Genomic DNA, 20,180 nt, shown 5'->3' with positions numbered 1-20,180 from the left:
ATGTGATACCCAAAGCAAAAACTTCTAAAAATTTATCAACATATTTTCAAAGAAGGACGTAGTATTTCGAGCTTACCCCAATTTTGTTCATATCAATAACAGCATGCTTCTTACTCATACAGTATCTGGCTATAACCGCGTAAGCCTTGTCTGCGCTAGTAAAACAGAAGTATCGAAACGACTGCAGGACGGTTGTTGGACAGGTCACAACTTACTGGCATAACATGCGAGCCGGATGGGTATAAGAACCGACGATACCTGCAGAATGTACAGCTTAGTCGGCATGAGAGATGCTGGAACACCTACTATGCCTCTCCTCAGTATTTACTACAATTCGTCTTATATATCTGGGAGTTTCGCAGTTCAATGCACTAAATGAAAATCTAAGGGTTCAAGGCACTTGATGTTCGTAAAAAGCGTCGACGTCCTGTTTGACAAATTTCTTAGCTCAAATTAAACTATTATAAATCTCCATCTAACTAGCATTACGTGGGATCAGTAGGCTTGACAGCTGGGCAGTATAACCTAACCTAGCATATCATAAAAAAGGAGAAAGATTTATTCGACAACTGAAGAGAAGCCAGAGTAACCTATCAATCCCAACTAATTCGCTAAGATCGTAGAAGCGGTATCTGCCGAGATATCTCCAGCTAAATCTTGCAAAAACTGGCAAGTAAAGATGAAAGTGCCTAGATGATTCCATCTTATCATTCATTTCGTTCACTCAAACTGGATTTCGGTACTTTCTTAATGCATTTAAGACCAGTGCACCATATGTATATTAAGATCGATTTTGTAGATCGCCATTGTTTAAATGTGTCCGCTGAATTTAGTTTGGGAAAAGTACCACGAGAATTCAACCCTGGTTATGACTTCTGTGTTCATCTTGTAGGGAAAACGTGAGAACCAGCGTAGCATGGATCCATTTTTGAGCCCAAGAAGACAACGGAATACCGACACATTTCCAATCGGATGCATTCGGGTTACGGTTGTCGACCGACCCACTCGAACTGTATTTCGACACTTTCTAAAATGGATTCCGGTCAAATATCAGTCAGCGCGCTTTAAATGAATCAAGATCTTATGGATACCCATTGTTCAAATGAGTCCGACGGATTTCGCCGGGGGCAAGTACAACAAAAATTCAAAACTGGTCGCGATTTCCCAGTTTAGATTTTCAGAAAAAGCGAGAGCGTCAGCGTTTCTTATATGAATGTGTAGGCTAATGTATGTATGTATACAGGTAAATAAAACAAAAAACAACAACGCAGACGTAGGTGTCGAACAGCTGTGAAAGCGGAAAATCAACGTGCGCCAGCAAATATAAAATTTATGTGCGCCTTTGTGTGCGAGTGTGTGTGTGTGTGGAAGAAACTATGCAACTATTAAAAACATGGAATGAGCCAGCGTCTCAGAGCGCCTGTGATGAGCAAAAATAAAGCACCGCAGCTAAGCGTATTGGCAACACGGAGAAAAACTAAAAAAACAACAACAGCAAAAAACACATACTAACAGTAAAAACAAAGAGGCTGAGCAACAGCAGCTATGAGCAGAGCTGCGGGAGCAATAAGCAACACTCATAATAATAAAAAAATATATATTCATAAAATCAGTCACTTTTCGTGTACAACAACAATAAGGAAACTCTCCGTGTTGTATCTCGAAGATTGGAACGCGGCGCGGCAGCTGTGCACACACGCACACATACACTTGCGCGCGGCGCCGAAGGTGTACAGCGATTGTGCGCGCTGATTGTGAAAAGCAGGTGCCAGGGGGTGGCGCAAATGAGCTGTATGAGCGCGCGCACGGCGGCGGCGGCTATAATTTCTATGGAGAGGCAGCTTTTTGGGTAGCAGCGCTGTTAAGAATACACAGCTTGTACGTATGTATTTGTGTGGAGTTCATTAGTATATATTTATAAGCGATATTTTATGGCGATGCCAAAAGCGCCGTTATCTCTCGAGTCATGTGTTTGTTGTTATTGACTTAGCAAAGTTTCTGCATCAATTTGCGCACACACACACACACACATACATACACATATGCATTTATTTATTTTTCAATGGCCAACGACAACAGCACCAACAGTGTGGAGTCCGTCCGCAGCTAGCAAAAAGATCGGCAGCAGCCGTTGTCGAAAGCAGATCAAAGCTGCTGGCGCGCTACAGCGGTGCGGCGTGGAGATACGCCGAGTCAGTCAGCAGTGATCAGCGAGCGACGAGTACACCAAAGTGAGCTCAGCGGCGACGACAGCAATTTTTTACTATTTTTTATATAAATTTCGTTGTTTTTGTTTTAACAAATCATCAAACCAGCGTCGCGGTGAAAGAAAAACCCGCGTGTGTGTTGGCAAGCGTTGGCAAAGAAACACGCGGCGCGCCGAAAATTCGTATCGATCTTGCGTTGAAACGTCAATACCGTTATTTTCCGATTTTGTTGACCAAGCGAAATTTGTGCGGTTGGTTTTTAGACAAATTTTGCTGACTTTTCATAATTTGCCTGATTGCCTTGTGGTTACTACGCGCTGTTTACTTGTGTTTTTGTTGTTGTTTTTTTTTACTGGTGTTTTCGTTATTGTTTGTTAAGTGTGTTTTTTGTTATTGTATTTTTAACTTGTTTTTTTGTTATTGTTTTTTTTTTTACTTGTGTTTTTGTTATTGTTTCAGTTATGCTGCCAGGGCATTGAAGTGAGTGTTGGCGCAATTCACCGGTCTCAGCATATTCTTCAAGACTCAGTGCATTATTTAGCATATAACTATATATGCAGTTTACATGTTTTTGTTATTGTTTTCAATAATATCGATTAAGTGAAAAAATATTACACGTTGCGCGAAAACAAAAGCCAATAGCGCAAACCGTTAAGCTTAGTGTCTGAATATGTACACAAGCAACAAGTGACGCAAGCAGAAAACAGCTAACGGCAAGCGGCGTAAACTTAAGGTGCTCCATTGAACGGTGAAAAAGTAGTATCTACAGATGCACGCTAAAGTACGAGCTTGCGGGTAAACGCCACACAAAGAAGTGTTGCTCGTAAAAAAGAAAATATTATTGGTGAGTGGCTGAGATAAAAACAGCTAAAAAAAGCTGTGAAAAAATCGCAGTGTAATTTATATGTACATACATATATATAGCTGTATATAAAAAGCGTTGTGTCAAATATACAACAACATATACACACGTAATAAAAATATAAACACACACGCGGCTGCTGGTGAATGCAATGGCGCATTCCAGGCAAAAGTGAGGCACAAACGCAGCGCATTGGTAGACTGGAAATTGTAGCAGAGTTTCGTAATTTCGCGGCAAGTGTAACAAATAACTAAAAATATACTTATTTTTACCCAAATGCGAAATTTTGTAAATACATCTCGTCAAATAAAAAAATTTCCATACAAGGACTTTATTTTGTTTGTTCTATTTGTATGGCAGCTATATGTTATAGTGGTCCGATCTGAACAATTTCATTGGAGATTATACTGTTCTCTTAGATAATAGTCTGTACCAATTTTCGTGAAGATATCTCGATAAATAAAAAAGTTGTCTATACAAAATATTGACCTTGAACACCCATTTTGTATGGCAGCTATATGTTATTGCGATCCGATAGGAACAATTTTTTCGTAAATTGCAACATTGTTCTCAAAAAACATCCATGCAAAATTTCGTGAAGATATCTCGACAAATAAACAAGTTTTCTATACAACATATTAACCTTGAACGTTCATTTTGTATGGCAGCTATATGCTATAGTGAACCGATCTGAATACTTTATTCGTAGATTGCAAGACAGACTTTAACAATTATCCAGCTAAAATTTCGTGAAGATATCTCGAAGAATAAAAAAGTTGTCTATACAAAATAGTGACCTTGAACGTTCAGTTGGTTTAGCAGCTATGTACATATGTGCCATAGTGGTCGGATCCAAAAAATTTGTTCAGAGCTTGTAGAGTTTCGTTAGACGATAATCTATGCCAAATTTCTTGATGATATCTCGTCAAATGAAAAAGTTTTTTATACAAGCACTTTATTCTGATTGTGATTCGATATTGGCCGTTCCGACAAATGAGCAGTTTCTTGGTGAGAAAAGTATGTGTAAACAATTAAAGATTGATAGCTCAAAAACTGTGTGACTTATATGCGGGCAGAAAAGTGGACATGGCTTTATCGAATCGGCTTGCCAGGCTGATCATTTATACAAGGTACCGACGCTACCATCTGGGTGTTACAACGTAACAAACAATGTTCAGGATATAATAAATCGAAAGTCGGGCCCATGGTTACTATGGAGACAAAAGTAAATACTGTCTTTTATTTTCTGAATATTTCTATTATAAGATTGGTCAGAGTTCCCTTGTTACCAGTGTGCTGAAATATGAAAGGCTATTGCTTACAAAGGCTGCCAGTATTTGTAATTCAGTTGAGAATTGTTCGTGCAAAAACCGAAATAACTGAAACCAGTGATTTTGCAATTTAAATGTATCGAGTTCGATCAGCCCGAATATCTGTGAGTCTATCAACCTTTTATAACTAGGTCTATAAGCTTTATTTACAAAACACCTATTCCTATAAGCATTAACCTGATCGCAAAAGAGTCGACTCTACCTAAATGGCTCCGTTGGAATTTGTGTCCAGTCAAGTTCTGTCTGTCCCTTAAATGTATTTTGCGATTCTTTTAAGCCGCAATAGCCATAACAACTACGCTACCAAGGTACCTATTTCTATAAACATTGATCCGTTCGCACAAAAGTCGAGTCTAACTAACTGGCTCCGACGGAATTTGTCTCCAGCCAAGTTCTGTCTGTTCGTTTAATGTGTTTTGCGTCTATTTTCGCTCACTAAAGCAACAACAACTACTGACCTTAAGCTTCCAGGACAGTCGTGCCTCAGGTCTTCACTTTTTTGGATAATATTTTGTGATCAAAAACTACAAAATTATCTCTTATAATTGTGAAGTGTAGAAATAATGCAATAAACCTCGACTTTACTTGAAGATTGACAAAATATTAGGTTAGGTTAGTTGCTAAAGGTTAATACAGTGGAAGGAAAATGCTTTGCCCTGTTTCCGTGACGGTCGGTTCTAAGTACCCGGAACGTACCCGAATTTTTAACCGGTCAAAGACTGCCAACACGGCACCGTAACTCGAAGTTATTTCGGATAAGTTTTCTGTCGCTACAACAACAACAACAAAATGCTCTGCCCATTACCTAATCACCTACCAGTATTCAAAAATTATCTTGATTAAATTATTTTTCCATGCAATAAATTGCCATACATTGTTCTTTAGTTTTTTGTTTGCCATTTATGTTACGCTGTGCCTGGAGTGCCCCCCACTCACTGTGTTTACTCAATTTTATACTCTGCATGCAATTTTGTGGAAACATTTTCTATTCTGCGTATATTTTACATATACATATGTGCTTATATACGTATATGTATGCATGTGTGTATGTAAATGTGTGGGTGGCGTGACATATTATATATTGTGGAGGCTGCAACACTAGCACCAACAACAGCACTCACATATCGCTTCATTGCAGCGCTGAAAATTGTCAGGCATAACATACGAACGACGCCGTGAAAAGCAACAATTGCCACGCCGAGTCATTGTACAAGTAGTCACAACATTTGGCGAACTCGACGCAGTTACCACACGCTGCTACGTCGATTGGCGCACCGAGCTGACGCGAGAGAGTGCCGGCGAAATAAAAAATATAAATAAACGCAAAAAATTGTGAAAGAAAAACAGAAAAAAGTGTGAAAAGTTGTTGTGGAAAATAAAAAAACTTGATAAAATAGAAATATATAAAATAAAAATAAAAATAAAAAATATTACAGAAAAGGTGAGCAAATTCACAGATCACGTTAGTTGAAAATTGTCGCGTAATTATAAAAAAATTAATTACATATCATTTATTAAGTGTTTTTATGATGATTTGATGATTATATTTAAAATAATGTGAAAATTGCAAAAAAAAAATTAAAAAAATAGTAAGTAATATAAGAAAAAAAATTAAAAAAAAAAATTGTGAAAATAATACAATAAGTATAAACAGTGGCAGTTAAAAGTTAATCGCATGGATATAGGCGTTTCATAAATAAAAATGTGTATGAATACAAAAAGTTTAATAAACTATTTAAATTAACCATAATTAACCGGTTATATAGAGTGTTTACGTCATTAATATATTTACTTATATGGCAATTAAGTCGAGTAAAGAGGTAGGGAGAGGGACCTCTCTACTCTACTCTCAATAAGACAGTTATGCCTAGCTGCACCATTTTTCTTAACAAAAACCATAACAAACATTGGTGAAGTTAACTTTATCATATACATATGCACATATGTACATATACATACATACAATACATTCTTTTTTTTGTTATTTTTGTTGTTATATACAATTTTTAAACATTAATCAGCACTTTCGTTTATTGTTTAGTCAAAATTCGCACATCTTTTCGGTTATCACCAAAACCAAAAAAAAAAAAATACTAAAAAAGGTTAATGAGTTATTTGCAATTTATATGAATGGTTAGAAATCACAGCCCAAAGTATTTGCATTCGTTTTTCTATGCTTAAGTTTTGTACATTTTAAATATTTATTTATTGTTATCAGTAATACGGAAAGTGGACACCTGTTCGTGCATAAAGTTTCGTTCATAACGGCATTGTTATTTTAATTGAATGCTTTTGAATGACTGAGTCATTTACCGGGTGTAACATTTTTTATGTAAATTTGCTACGAAAAATATTTATTTTTGAAAATAAATAAAAAATAATAATAATAAAAAAAAACAATAAATAAATATTTTGAAAAATTTACAATACAATATTTTATTTTTAATTTTTAAAATTTTTAAAACTTAATTTTAAAAACATAATTTAAATAATTAAAAAATTTCAAAAATTAAATTTAAAATTTTTAAAAAATTTCAAAAACACATTTATTAATTTTTATATTTTATTAAAAAAAATTTAATGTTAATGGTTTTCATTCATTAATTATTTTTATGAAAATTTGTAACAAAAAAATTGTTTTAATAATATTTTAAAATTTTCAAATACTATTAATTTATTTTTTTACATTTTATCAAAAATTTTAATTTTAGTAAATTTTACAAAAAAAAAAATCTTAATATTCAGTATTAATTTTTGTTTTTAAAATATAAAAAAAAATTATTAAAGATGGAACTATAAAAAAAATTAATAAATTATTTTTATGAAAATTTGAAACGAAAAAAATTTATATCTGATAAAATTTTAAAATTTTTCAAAAATTATTTATTTACTTTTTTTACATTTTATTTAAAAAAAATTGTGTTATTGGAAAAAATTGTTAATAAATTTTTTTACATTAATAAAGTAAATGCTTTTTATTAAATAATTATAGCTCAATTAATTGTTTAACATATTTTAAGCTATTTGTTTTATTATATTTTAATAAATTACAATAAATATTTTTTGAAAAATTGTTTTACAGTAACATTTATTATTATTATTTTTGAAAATTTTTCTAATTTCAAAAATAAATATTTTTTCCAATAACATTCAGTTTCATATTTTTTGATATAAATAAAAAATTGAATGTCATTTAAATAAACTTTTAAGCTTAACCTTAAAATTTTTTCAAAATATAATGTATGTATGTATATATATTGTTAAAAATAAAAATTTTGACGTTTTCCGAATTATTAATAAAAAATTATAATTCATTAGTAAATCAAATATTTTTTTAGAGAATTTTTTTCTAAATAAATTAATTTTGATTTTGTTTTTTTTTACATTTTATCAAAACAAATAAATAGCAAATTTAATTTGAATGTTATTTCAAACAAATTTTTTCTAAGAAATTTTTTAAAATTAGTTTTTTGAAAGAAAATTTAAATTTAAATTAAAAAAATATATATAGTCTTAGAAAAATTATTGAATGTCATTGAAAGAATTTCTCAGTTTAAATACATTATTTTTTCAATTTAAATTTCAATTTTTTGGAAATTTTTTTTTTTAAGTTTCTTTAAAATAACATTATAATTAAAAATTTATAGATAAAATTTCTTTGAAAAAAAATGTATTAAAATTTAAATTTAAATTTTCTTTAAAATTTTTTTTTTAATATTTTGTCTCAGCAAATATTAAAGAAAAATTTTGTTTGTCTAAGAAATGTTTCAAAATAAATTTTTTCAAAGCATTTGCTTCTCAAAGATTTTTTTTCAAAACATTTTCTTTTCAACAAAATTTTTTCAAAAATATTAATTTTTTTTTATAAAACTAAAAAAATTATGCATATATATTATATTCTTTGAAATATGCGAAATAATTTTCAATTCCAAAATTTCGAAATATTTTAGTTTATTTATGCATTCTAATACATTTTTAAGACTTTGAAATTTTTGGAAAAATTACACAAAAATCACACTTGTCCGCATACTACTTTGTGCTACTGTACCGATCGCTTGTATACGAAAGTGATATTTTGTGGGGTAACGATATACCGTTACAGCATCTGCATTTTCACATGGCTCATTTAATTAATGATTTATAAATGGTTGTTGTTTTTTTTTTTGCTTTTCGCCTATTGTTCGTGTGTTTTTAATGAACTTTTTCCAACCGACTATCTAGCTAACTCACTGATTGTCATCGTGCTCAATTACTGTAAATTCCCTACAATCAGGTAATTTAGTCATCCATCTAAATAGCTAAAGAGTATACGTATATGTATGCATGTATGTACATATGTAGGTATATATTGACATATGTATGTACTAATGCAAATAAAAATATTTCCATGCAATGATGTAGGATTCATGCCTACATATTTATATTTATGTATATGTGAGCATATAGTATACTCATAGACATGTATATCGACACCTTTGCTTCTGACTTTGACTTTCGCTTTAGTTTTACGTCACGAGTGGCACGAAGATGCATTTCTTGTATATATATTGACATATGAGCATATGATATATGTATATGAAGCTCTTCTATTTAACTTAAAAATAAATTTAAACATGCAAATATATAAGTATGCGGAGTTCAAACAGAAAACCCCTTCGATACACACGAAATACTGAGAAAAAAGCTTTCGCATTGCTGTTGCTTTTCCTTCGCATGCCTCGGCTAATTATTGGTGCGTCGATCATTCTCTGCAATCGACTGTGACATAATAGTGATAACCCAGTCGGAAAACTACAAGCTCACACATTTTTGGGGGCAGAAGACGCCAAATTTGTCGAATAAAGATCCTCCGGCTTCGGTCATTTTGTTAGTCTTCTCAGGAACACCTCGTGCTCTAAGGCTGCTTAACAAATTCACGAATTTTCGGGGCAGAAAAAGTCTAATTGGTAGAAAAAGCGTCTCCAGCTTCGATTTATTTGTTAATCTTCTCAGGATCACCTCGTGCTCTAAGGCTGCTTAACAAATTCACGAATTTTCGGTGCAGAAAACGTCTAAGTGGTCGAAGAAGCAGCTCCGGCTTCGATCAATTTATCAAAATTTAAAATACTTTCACTATTTGTTTATTTATATATGCGTTACACATTACATATAAGAATACAAAAAATTATATTAATTTAGTACAAAATAATCGACTACTTTATAAGCCAACACTCATTTGATTTTGGCAAAATCAAAACCAACCCTAAGAAATCTCATTTCCATACTTCGAGAGCCCCCCTAAAATATAATCAAAATATAAATCTGTTAAATATAAAGATTCTTTTCACTGCACTCAGTTCGAACCCGACCACGCCCACATAAACCACCACAACCAACGCCTCAATCGTCCTCATCGCAAAAGCAGCCATCTCTAGAATTTTCCATTATCCAGTCCAAATATTTGGTGACACGTGTATACACGCCCGGATAGTTGGGTCGTGCACAACCATTACCCCACGACACAATACCGATCTGCTCGAAGCGTTTATCATCGGGACGCATACGCACTAGCGGCCCACCCGAGTCACCCTGACAAGAGTCACGCTCACCAACACCCGGATAACCGGCACACATCATATTCTTCGTGATCATCTTTTGTGTGTAATTCGTTTGTGCAACACAATGTTCATTATCCAACACGGGCACCTCCACCTCTTGCAGCAGACAAGATGGTTTACCATCCTCCTTCAATGTGCCCCAACCGGTCGCTATGCCTTTGGTGCCAATGAAGAGATCATTGCGTTCGAAGGCGCGTGGCAAACAGATCGGTCGTATGAAGCTCGTAATCGGCACACGATCGTTGAGACGCAGCAAAGCGATGTCATTATCGAAATTGGAGAAGCTGAATTTCTGGCTGAAGGCACGCAGCACGAAGCGTGTTTCGGGTCGCTCTTTGTCATTGCAACGATCGTGTTCGCCAAATGTCACTTTGATCATGAACCACATGAAACCTTTGACACAATGCGCTGCGGTGAGTACATAGCGGTCGTTGATAAGTGTGCCGCCGCAGTAGAAACGATTGAAGTAGCTGAGACGCGCCATCCATGGGTATTCGCTAACGCCGGCCGTTTGTCCGCCAACTATGCGGGATTCGTCATTGCGCTCGCCACATCTGGAAAGTGAGAAAGGAAAGAATTAAAAGCGATCTATTAAAAACCAATTTTTGAGAACTTGAAAATACTTTACTTAAATAAATAGTTAGGAGAATGCATGAATGGTTAAATGTCGGACGTCATAACTGGAAGTTCGTCAGCCTAGAAAATGAGCATGAAATGTGTACCGGACTGACGTACAAAGGTAAGGTTTAAACTCCCTGATACACCTCGTTCTTCTGATGAAGTCTATAAGTTTTATCTGTGCAATTTCCGAAACGTCGTCAAGTAATCCTCGGCCGATAGCTGCGATTCTTTTTCCATACAAAGCTTTTCATGCGCAAGCATTACTGGGAAGGTTGTTATTAGACTCCGGGAATATGGACCCATCAAGGGTCGCAGTGCGGGACATTCCCAAGTCCTCTCTAACTTTGATTGCGTCTCTAAGCACTTGGATCACTGCGCAGGAACCTACACCTAGCGGCATCTTTTCCGCGCATATACCTCCGAGAGATGTGCGGGTGGCTCGGAATCGCTGGAGAAAAGGCACAGTAAAATTTTTAACGGTTGGATCGAAGCTCAAGCAGAAGGTTGGAGTGGAGCTCTAAATCAACTATAGTTTCAGACTGCCAGATAACTGTAGTGTCTTTCTTGCAAAAGTGGAAACTATTACGGTAGCAACGGATGTACTTCAACGAAATGGGGATGCTTTTACTAAGGTATGCATCCATGGAAACACTAGCTCTTAGCAAGGTTTACATGGCCCTAATAATATGTGTCGTAACTGGGCACTTGACGGATACAACTTGTCAAAGTTGCAATGAAGAAGATTAGGTATAATCTTCTGGACACTTTCTATTCCAATGTCTAGCTTTTCCGGGACTAAGGTTGAAACAACTCGGTTTCCATACCCGGCGAAATGGCTTTATTTCCGGCTCTAGGCGTTTTGTCGATATGCGTGCCTCTTTTTAATCTATACCTTGGAGTTCTGGACATGACAACGGAAAAGCGTCTCTAGCAGTCCAAGTGGCATTGTTTGTAGTCTCACGTGTAATTAGCCTATTTACCTAACCTAGTCTAACTTCTGCATTCACTAGAAAGATGTTTTATAGTCCATTATTTTTTACCTTCAGACAGTTTCTATAATAGTCATTATATGGCGTTCCTAGTTAGCTGGCATTTCAGCCAATTAGAGAGTGACTTGTTAGCTCTTCAACTAGAGCTATTATATCATGCGTTTTGAATTTTAATGGCCGGCATGTGCGGATAATATTCCATTCATGCCACCTTTGCCAGCTTGTTGGACAAGTTAGGCATTGATTCTAATGAGGCCCAGCTATATTTATAACATGCTTGTCATTTAAATATCTACAAGTAGACTGAGTCGTATAAATTTCTACTTTACCGGAGTCTAATTCTAAGGCAGTGTCTGCTCTGGCTAGTTAATCGACTTCATAGCTACAAGGATAGGAATATCACTATCTCATGGAACCCACTGCAGATTTATCGTGAATAGGTTGTTAGATTTACTAAAGAGATCAAGATCATTCTTGCACTATGTTTTGTTAACACTTCACTTATTGTATTTTATTCAGTGGTCATACGTTTCTGTGATTCACCACCGATTTATACAAAAAAAAAAACTATAAAGGGCTTCATATCATTCAGTGAATATTGATCGAAACGATGTCAAAGCCAATTGTTAAAACAAACTATCAGCTGTTACCACTTCATTAACAGTATTTTATTCAGTGGCCACTTGTCTCTGGAATTCTTCACCGATTTAAACAAAAACTAGAAAGGGTGTCATTCAGTGGACATTGATCGATGAAGCTGTATATCAGCTACCTTTCTTTGATGGATAAATAATATGTATTATAATCTATGTGGTTAGCTGAGTAGTTAGCCCAAGAGGAATTTGTTTAAGTCTTAATCACTCAACTTAATAAAATCGTCAGCTTATAATTAAAAATTTCACTAAATTTCACTTAAAACCGAAATTGACAATAAAATCCTACTTTAAAGACAAGAAGTTGTCAACTAAGGCAATCAACTTACATATTTGTCTGTATGTACTTAATGAATTAATTGCAGCGAAACACTTGTTCTGCAATTAAGTGGCAAATTATGTTACTCAAATACAGCCATGTTATGTACACGGTGTAAGTGTCGGATTTATGCCGCAAAGCCACTTTAGCACGCACTTAAGTGTGAAAACTACGCTAAAACCTTGCCCGAAGCCAAAAGCCGCAATCGACGCGTGCTGGCGTCTGTTCATAGCCTATTAACATAATTTCGCAGCAAATACATATTTATGCAACTGTGTGTGTGTGCGTGTGGAGCCGTTGGAGAGATGCCTCCACACAGACGGAAAGTGAATTTCAAACATTTAAATTGTTTATAGAAATAATTACAGCGCAATGAATTAAGCGCTTTATAGTATATCGAGAGGAAGGGGATTTTTTCTGCTATGTTTTTTTGTTGTTGCTACATATATGTTTAGAAAGAAATTTTGAGTACCATACTTTTGAATAATGTAGCTGCGCTATCATTTTCACTTTATATTGAGCTAATGAAACTAAAATATTAATTTCAGTTTCTCTCTTTGCTTGCTCTTCTACACTTTGTCAAAGCTGCTTTAGTTGTTTGCTCTTCGATTCTTATACTATCTGTTAATGCATATATTAATAACAAGTTGTCGGTCGAGTTGAAATTTTTTTTGAAACTGGTTTCACGACAACACAACTTTCAGAACAACAGCAACAAATTGCATAAATTATAAGAAAAACTAAAGAAATATCAAAGAGCAAGAAATGAGGTAAATTAATAAGCGTAAACGCATTTTTACTCATCCATTATTGAGCTTCTTGGAATAAAACAACAAAAACAAGCAAAACTGTTAACTTCGGCTGCACCAAAGCTAGAATACCCTTCACAAGCTCAAGTTTTCGTATAAAAACTCGATTTTGAGCGGTCAGTTTGTATGGCAGCTATATGGCCCGTTCTGAATAAATTTTTCGGACATTTTTTTTGTAGTCTTGGAGAATAATCTATGCCGACTTTCGTGCAAATACCTTGTCAAATAAAAAAGTTTTCCATACAAGAAATATATTTTATCGATCAGTTTTGTATGGCAGCTATATGCTATAGTAGTCCGATCTGAAAAATTTCTTCGGATATAGTATTGTTGACTTGGAGAATATACCACGCCGAATTTCGTGAAAATATCTTGTGGACTACAAAAGTTTGCCATACACTTGACTTGATTCCGATCGTTCAGTTAGTATGGCGGTTATATGACATAGTAATCTGATATCAGTGGTTCTCACAAATGAAAAGCGTTTAGGGCAGAAAAAGGTGTGCGCAAAATTTCAAATCGATATCGCAAAAATTGAGGGACTAGTTTGGACATTTACCAACAGACGAAAAAAGGGACCAACAGATGGTTAAACGGACCGACAGACCGACATAGCTAAATCGAGGCCGCTATCACGCTGATCATTTACATACAAATATATACATATATATTAGCTCTTCGTCTTTCCCTTCTAGATGATATAGGTTGAGGGTATAAAAAATTATGATTCACATTTGAGCTTTTTCTTGATTTTTATTTCACTCTAAAGCACTTTCATATGCAAACCGGTATTTTATCTCATTTGTTTTTATATTTTATAAAAATAAAAATAATTAATATTTTTCTGCTCTTTCTTGAAGATGAACAAATGTTACCTATATACAGTCCTTTCAAGCCAAGCACAGCCGGTTATTTTTTTTATCGTTTGTTTTTTTAGTTCGGCGTATTGATTGCTCTGCTTCTTCTTCGCTTTTACTCCTTTGTATTAAAATAAGAGTAAGCAGGAGCTTTCTTTGAACGTTTGTTTTTATTTCTTAAAAGTCAATGAACTGGAGAGATGTTGGTACTTAAGAATTCGGCGTACTGCGTACTGAAGTGAGTAAAGATTTTTAGACGTGTGATTAGTCAGCTGATCAGGTCTCATGCGAAGAGTCCAATTATGCATTCGAAATTGATATTATACTAGATTAATACAGAACTTGAGAAACAAACATATGTATACAATATAATTTTCTCACAAAACGAACGTTATTTATAAGCTCTTCTCATTTAACAGGCCCCAGCATCTCGAAGCACCGACCTTGACTTTCCTCTTTCTCAAGACTGAAACTGAGAAACTATATTATATGATATTAGCCGCCTCAAAGGAGACTTAAGGCATTTCGATGATAGAAGAGGGTCGCTTGATCTATGTTTACGAGTTTTGGCATCACAAAGGACTGGAGTTTGAAATGTTCAAATGGGATCCTCGTGATCTAACCTTTAACCTAAACTCTTCTTTTATATCCACTTTATAAATTATCAGGGACATAAGCTAGAGTACGTTGACCGGAATTGGTAACTAAGTCTTTGGAAATTCATATCATCAAGAAGTGTTAGTGGTTCTTACACAAATGTGATAGCAAATCGCAGTTTTGCGAGATTCCGCGGTCGCTTGATCCATGCCAAGGAGTTATGTATTTCTAATATCCAAGTGCGAACCCTGAGATCTTCTAACTTTTGACCTAAGCTCTCCTATTCGATACAAAATATTTACCTTGTGACCACTCTATAAGATATACGGGGACTTAAGTTAGAGCATATATGGACCGAAATAGCCAACTTAGCTCTTGGGAATTTCAAATCATGTAACAATAATAGAGCTTCCCAAGCAGTTGGGGCAGTAAATCACAGTTTTTTCAAATACTGCAGTCGCTTGATCAATAACAAGGGGTTTAAGCATCACAAACGTATGGTTTCTCAAACGTCTTAAACTGGGATCGCTCTCCTAACCTCTGACCTAAACTCTCCTGTCGACACGCAACCACTTTATACGGTCTCGAAGAATAAAGGCTGCATATACGTGGACCCGTATTGGTAACCTAACGTATCCACTTTATAAGCTATGGAAGACTTACGCTAGACTATACGTGGACCGGAATTGGTAGCCAAAATCTTGAGTATTTCAAATCATTGCGGAATATTAGAAGAATCTCGAACCACCCTAGCTTAAACTAACACAATTGTAGCACTAAGTCACCGGTTTATCAAATAAAGCGAATATCGCTGGATCCATCAGCTCGAGACCATCGTAAAATCGGTTATACCGCTTGCTTACAATATCCAACTCGACAAATAAACAACAATAGCAAAGTAAAGCAACATTCAAACACTCAAACAATGCAACACCAATCCACAACGCAATAAAAATCGAACATATATGGAAAAGCACAAGCAACAAAAACATCAAAGTGGATTGCTTATGTAATACTTCAGCTGAATTGATGGATCTAGCGATTGAAGCCAACACTCGACAGTCGATTATGGCTAAACGAGTTCAAGCTGCAGCTGAAGAAGACGCTGCGTCAGCAACGGCAGTTCAACAAAGAATGTGCGCCAGGTTGGGAGAACAGCTGCTGCTGTTGTTGTAATTTATTTTATTGCTTTGGCATAAATAACTAAACGGCATGCATGCGTTGCAGAGCAACATTTGTGTCGTGTTGTCAATAGGAACAAACAAACAAACAAACAGCTCAAAGGCAACTCAACTTGCCACATGCAACACACAGCGTCGTGTGGCACTTGTGCAACATTGCACAATGTAAGGCACCCCGCTGTTGTTGTGTCAAGAAAAACTATAAAGCTACACTACAATAAACGCACATATACTTGTATGTTTTCAGGTGTGTGTGTTAGTAATCCTGATGCCGCAGACTATTTGCTTAGCCGATTGTCATTCTAATGCAATTCTGTGCGCTTTTTCTTTGGCAAACATTGCAAGCAGGAAGTGAAACTGCTGCTCGCTCTCAGGATGGACTCAGTTCGGTCGGCGCGAGTACGTGATGTGGGAAAATTAGTTTTTATCTTCGCACTTGTTGTGTTGCATAAATTACTCTTTTAACGAGCAAACAAAACACGTCAAACATGTACGCGTAACAATGCAACGGCCGCCACTGTAGGCTGTAGGAAAAAACCGTAAACAATGTAGGCAATTTCGAACACCACATATTTACTCATTTCGCTAAGTAAAAGGCACTTGTCATTAAATTTATTACAGTTCCCTTTGAAGATAATGAAGATCGTTCTTTGTTGTGTGGGAAGAGAGATGATATAACATACATATTCCAGGAAAACAAATATGGGCTTACTGGACGAACTAATGAATTGGACGTGGTTTGAATAGAAATAACAATCAAGAAGGAAGTGCCAAAGTAACATTTGACATTGCCGGCAGGTGTATTGCTGCGAAATGCGCTTTAAGTTTTAGAGAAGCTGCGTTTATGAAGGGGTCCAAACAAGGACACCCCAAAATTCTCTCCTACTTCAATTGCATTCCTAAAAACTTGGATTCTGCGACACAGTGACCACTCGTGTTGGCTTTCTCTCTGCTCATATACCTACAAAGGGTCTGTGGTCAGGGAGAAGTCACTGCAGAAGAGGTGCTGGGAGCTTTTCACGGATGGGTCGCAGCTAGAAGGAAAGTCGGAGAAGTAGTTTTCTGTAAGAAGCTCTTCGTCAATTTTAGCTTCAGGCTACCAGACCAGTGAGAGTTTTTCAAGTTGAAATGGTTACTATAAAGGTGACGGTAGACGTACTGCTACGAAGTGCAGCCTCTTTCTGGGGGATGAGCCTTAAGCTTATTAAAAAAAAATGCTGGTGGAAAGTGTTGTTGAAAAATCCATGAAATCTAGTGAATTCGAAATACAGAAATGTATTGATTCAATTTAGCGGATCTCTGTAAATTTCTGTGAACACTAAGTCAATCAGAGAAGTGACTATCCTCCCCGATAGAAATACAGTGAAATTAGCTTTGAGCTCATTAACCGTGCAAGGCTGGTTAATCACTTTGTGATAAGACTAGTATGGGTGCTATGCCATAGCAGAATCTAGGACAACTGCAAATGAGTATGAGTAGATGAGCTTGCAAGAAAGGCCCGCCAACAGTAGAATGGGAACGAGTCAGTGCTGCACTCTTCTCGTGTGTTCTCCTACTGGATAACTAGAAACTTTGGTTTCTTTCAGACCAAGATCGATCATAAACGACCTGGGACTACTTGGGTCTCCGTAAGGCTAACCTCCCCCAAGTTGTGGGCGTTCTAAAAGGCCCCATCGGCGACCATGCTCTAATGTTAAGCAAAACCAAAAGCTCAGTTAGGTTCGGGAGTGATCTCTCCCAGCAGTTCGGTTCAAAACAATGTATCAGACAACAACAACACCACCCTCGAAATCGAACGCAGAATAACACTTGCCAACAGGTGCTATTTAGGACTGAGTAGGCAGTTGAGAAGTAAAGTCATTTCTCGATGAACAAAGACCAATCTCTACAAGTCACTCATTATCCCCATACTGCTATAAAGTTCAGAGGCATGGACGATGACAACATCTAATGAGTCGGCATTACGAGTTCTCGAAAGAAACGTTCGGCGGAATATTTATGGTCCTTTGCGCATTGGCGACGGCGAATACCGTAATCCATGGAACGATGAGTTCTACGAGATATACGACGACTTTGACATAGTTCAGCGAATTAAGGAACAGGAATGGATGAAAACACTCCAGCTCTGAGAGTATTCGGCGCAGTATACGCCGGTGGAAGAAGAGGAAGACCTCCACTCTGTTGGGAAAACCACTTGGTATCACCAATTGGCGCCAACCCCGAAAAGGAAGAACAACTTCAGTTGTAAACTCGGTTATAACCGCGTAAGCTGTGTCTTCGCCAATAAAGAAGAAGAAGTTCGATTGAAATTCGATTTGAACAATATCCTTCCCCAGCAACTTCAACTGTCGCTCAACAATTTCAACTGTCAATTCCTGGCATACTTAACAGTGCTACAACACTTTAGCAATTTTTATTGACACACGTCATTAAGCAGTTATGTCAGAAATTCGCTTCCTGGCAGCCAACTAATAGTCTCTTTGCTTGAGAAACACTTGGAGAATATACAAAAGTGTGTCAGTGCATGCACATCTGGACATTTGAGGCGGTGCATTGGCATTTAAAACGCGTAACAGTTATGTTGCGTGTGCAACCGAGTGCTGCACTCGAAGATGACAAAGACAAAGCTGTCGTGCACCTGATTGCGTTGAGAATGATGATGCTGCTGATGGCTTGATGGTGACGATAATACGAAAATATGCAAGAACTGCAGAGAAAAAAGTAGAAAAAAAACGGCAAAACCACTTGGCGGTGGACTTCCTGCAAGCAGCCAAGCTAGAGCAAGAGACGAGCGTGAGTTGCCAATTTGCTGGCGTTGGGATAAATAAGTGTTGGCATGTCGGTTGTTTGGCTTGTCTGCCGACTTGTGCCATATATGCACACACACATACATGCATAAAATAATACCATTTAAATATATGCTACTAAGTGTATTAATGACAGCACACATGCATATATAGTATATAAAAGTACATACCTGCAATTGCATGTTGTTGTCGCCGTGTCATGCGCCGTCGCGGCGGCCGTTGTCGCCTGTGCGTTGTTCCGATTAAATATGCCAAACCAATTTCTGATGGGATTCAGCTTGCTGCTGGGAATCGCGACAGGTTTGACAGCGTCCACACGTTGCTGGCGCTGCTGTTGCCGCTGCTGCTGCTGCTGATAGTGTTGCTGCTGTTGTTTCGGCGTTTGGTGCGCTGCTTTGGCCGACACATGCAGCTTCTTCGGCTGCTGCGCATGCTGTGTGTAGGCATGATATTTTCCGGGAATCACGTTGGCTGCGGCGACAGTGGGCGACGCGCCTGCTGTTGCAACATCGACGAGTGCTGTCGGTTTGCCATTTTTTAAGGCCGTTGACGATGTGTCTGTCGTTGTCGTTGTTGTTGTTGCTGTTGTTGTGACGTGCAACAGTAGGCAGGAAATTATTATGAGAATAAATTGCGTTTGACGTAAGTGGCACATTTTGAGCACTTTTCTATATGCAACACATGCAGCGATGTGCGACACATACACAGCAACTGGCGCGCAATCAGTGGCACGTTGAAGTGTGTATTTATGTATTAATGATTATGCAATTAGTAGTGTTTAGTTGCTTTTAAATGCACTTAATATGTGCGCGTGGTGTTTAGCTGCTGGCTTTTATGGTGATTGTTGTTGCACTGAATTTTTTTTTAGCAATTTGTTGGCAATGTTATTTTTGTTATTTTGTTATTGCAATGTTTTTTTTTCTAGTTGTTAAGTTAAGTGCTTCAGTTTCAGTTTTTTTGCATTCCGCAATTTTGTTTCAAACGGTTTTCTTATTGTTCTAGCCGCCGTTCGGCTTTTGCTGCATGCCACTAATTGTGGCAAGACATGCGATCAACTGTTGATTTGTATGCACTTGACAGCGCGCGAATTAGTTTATGCCTTATTTACCTGTTTCGCCGACTGTGACTATAAATGAGTTAAGTACTTAAGTATATTTTTACAGTTTCAAAGTGGATTGGTGCTTAACACAATTAACGTTTTTTTTATATAATTACTATTATTCTGCTCTGAAAATATCAATATTTTATTATTTTCATAAAACATGGCAGTCATCTAAAAATTTATTTTTCTAATATTCCTACCCCGTTTATACCCTATCACTGACTAATCATTTATATTCTGCTCTGAAA

At 36.5% G+C, this 20,180-nt stretch overlaps 2 protein-coding genes across 2 annotated transcripts in view; one reads left to right on the top strand and one right to left on the bottom strand.

The window, feature by feature from the left end:
* The first annotated feature begins 2,688 nt into the window (after positions 1-2,688).
* Positions 2,689-20,180, top strand: part of LOC120776642 (venom dipeptidyl peptidase 4) — a 144,259-nt gene continuing 126,767 nt past the window's right edge. Inside the window, exon 1 of the mRNA XM_040107472.1 lies at positions 2,689-3,051. The gene's annotated coding sequence lies outside the window, so the exon portion shown is untranslated. The remainder of the gene's footprint in view (positions 3,052-20,180) is intronic.
* On the bottom strand, positions 9,611-19,590 carry LOC120776643 (proclotting enzyme; the record flags this gene model as incomplete). Its single annotated transcript, XM_040107476.1, has 2 exons — positions 9,611-10,551; positions 19,001-19,590. Coding segments are annotated over 2 exons (1,362 nt in total), but the record flags the coding sequence as incomplete, so codon positions are not given.

This window comes from Bactrocera tryoni, chromosome 5, assembly GCF_016617805.1.
Source record: "Bactrocera tryoni isolate S06 chromosome 5, CSIRO_BtryS06_freeze2, whole genome shotgun sequence".
NCBI classification, from domain to species: domain Eukaryota; kingdom Metazoa; phylum Arthropoda; class Insecta; order Diptera; family Tephritidae; genus Bactrocera; species Bactrocera tryoni.
Note: the sequence above shows the minus strand (reverse complement) of the source record. Positions and strands in the feature narration are given on the sequence as shown.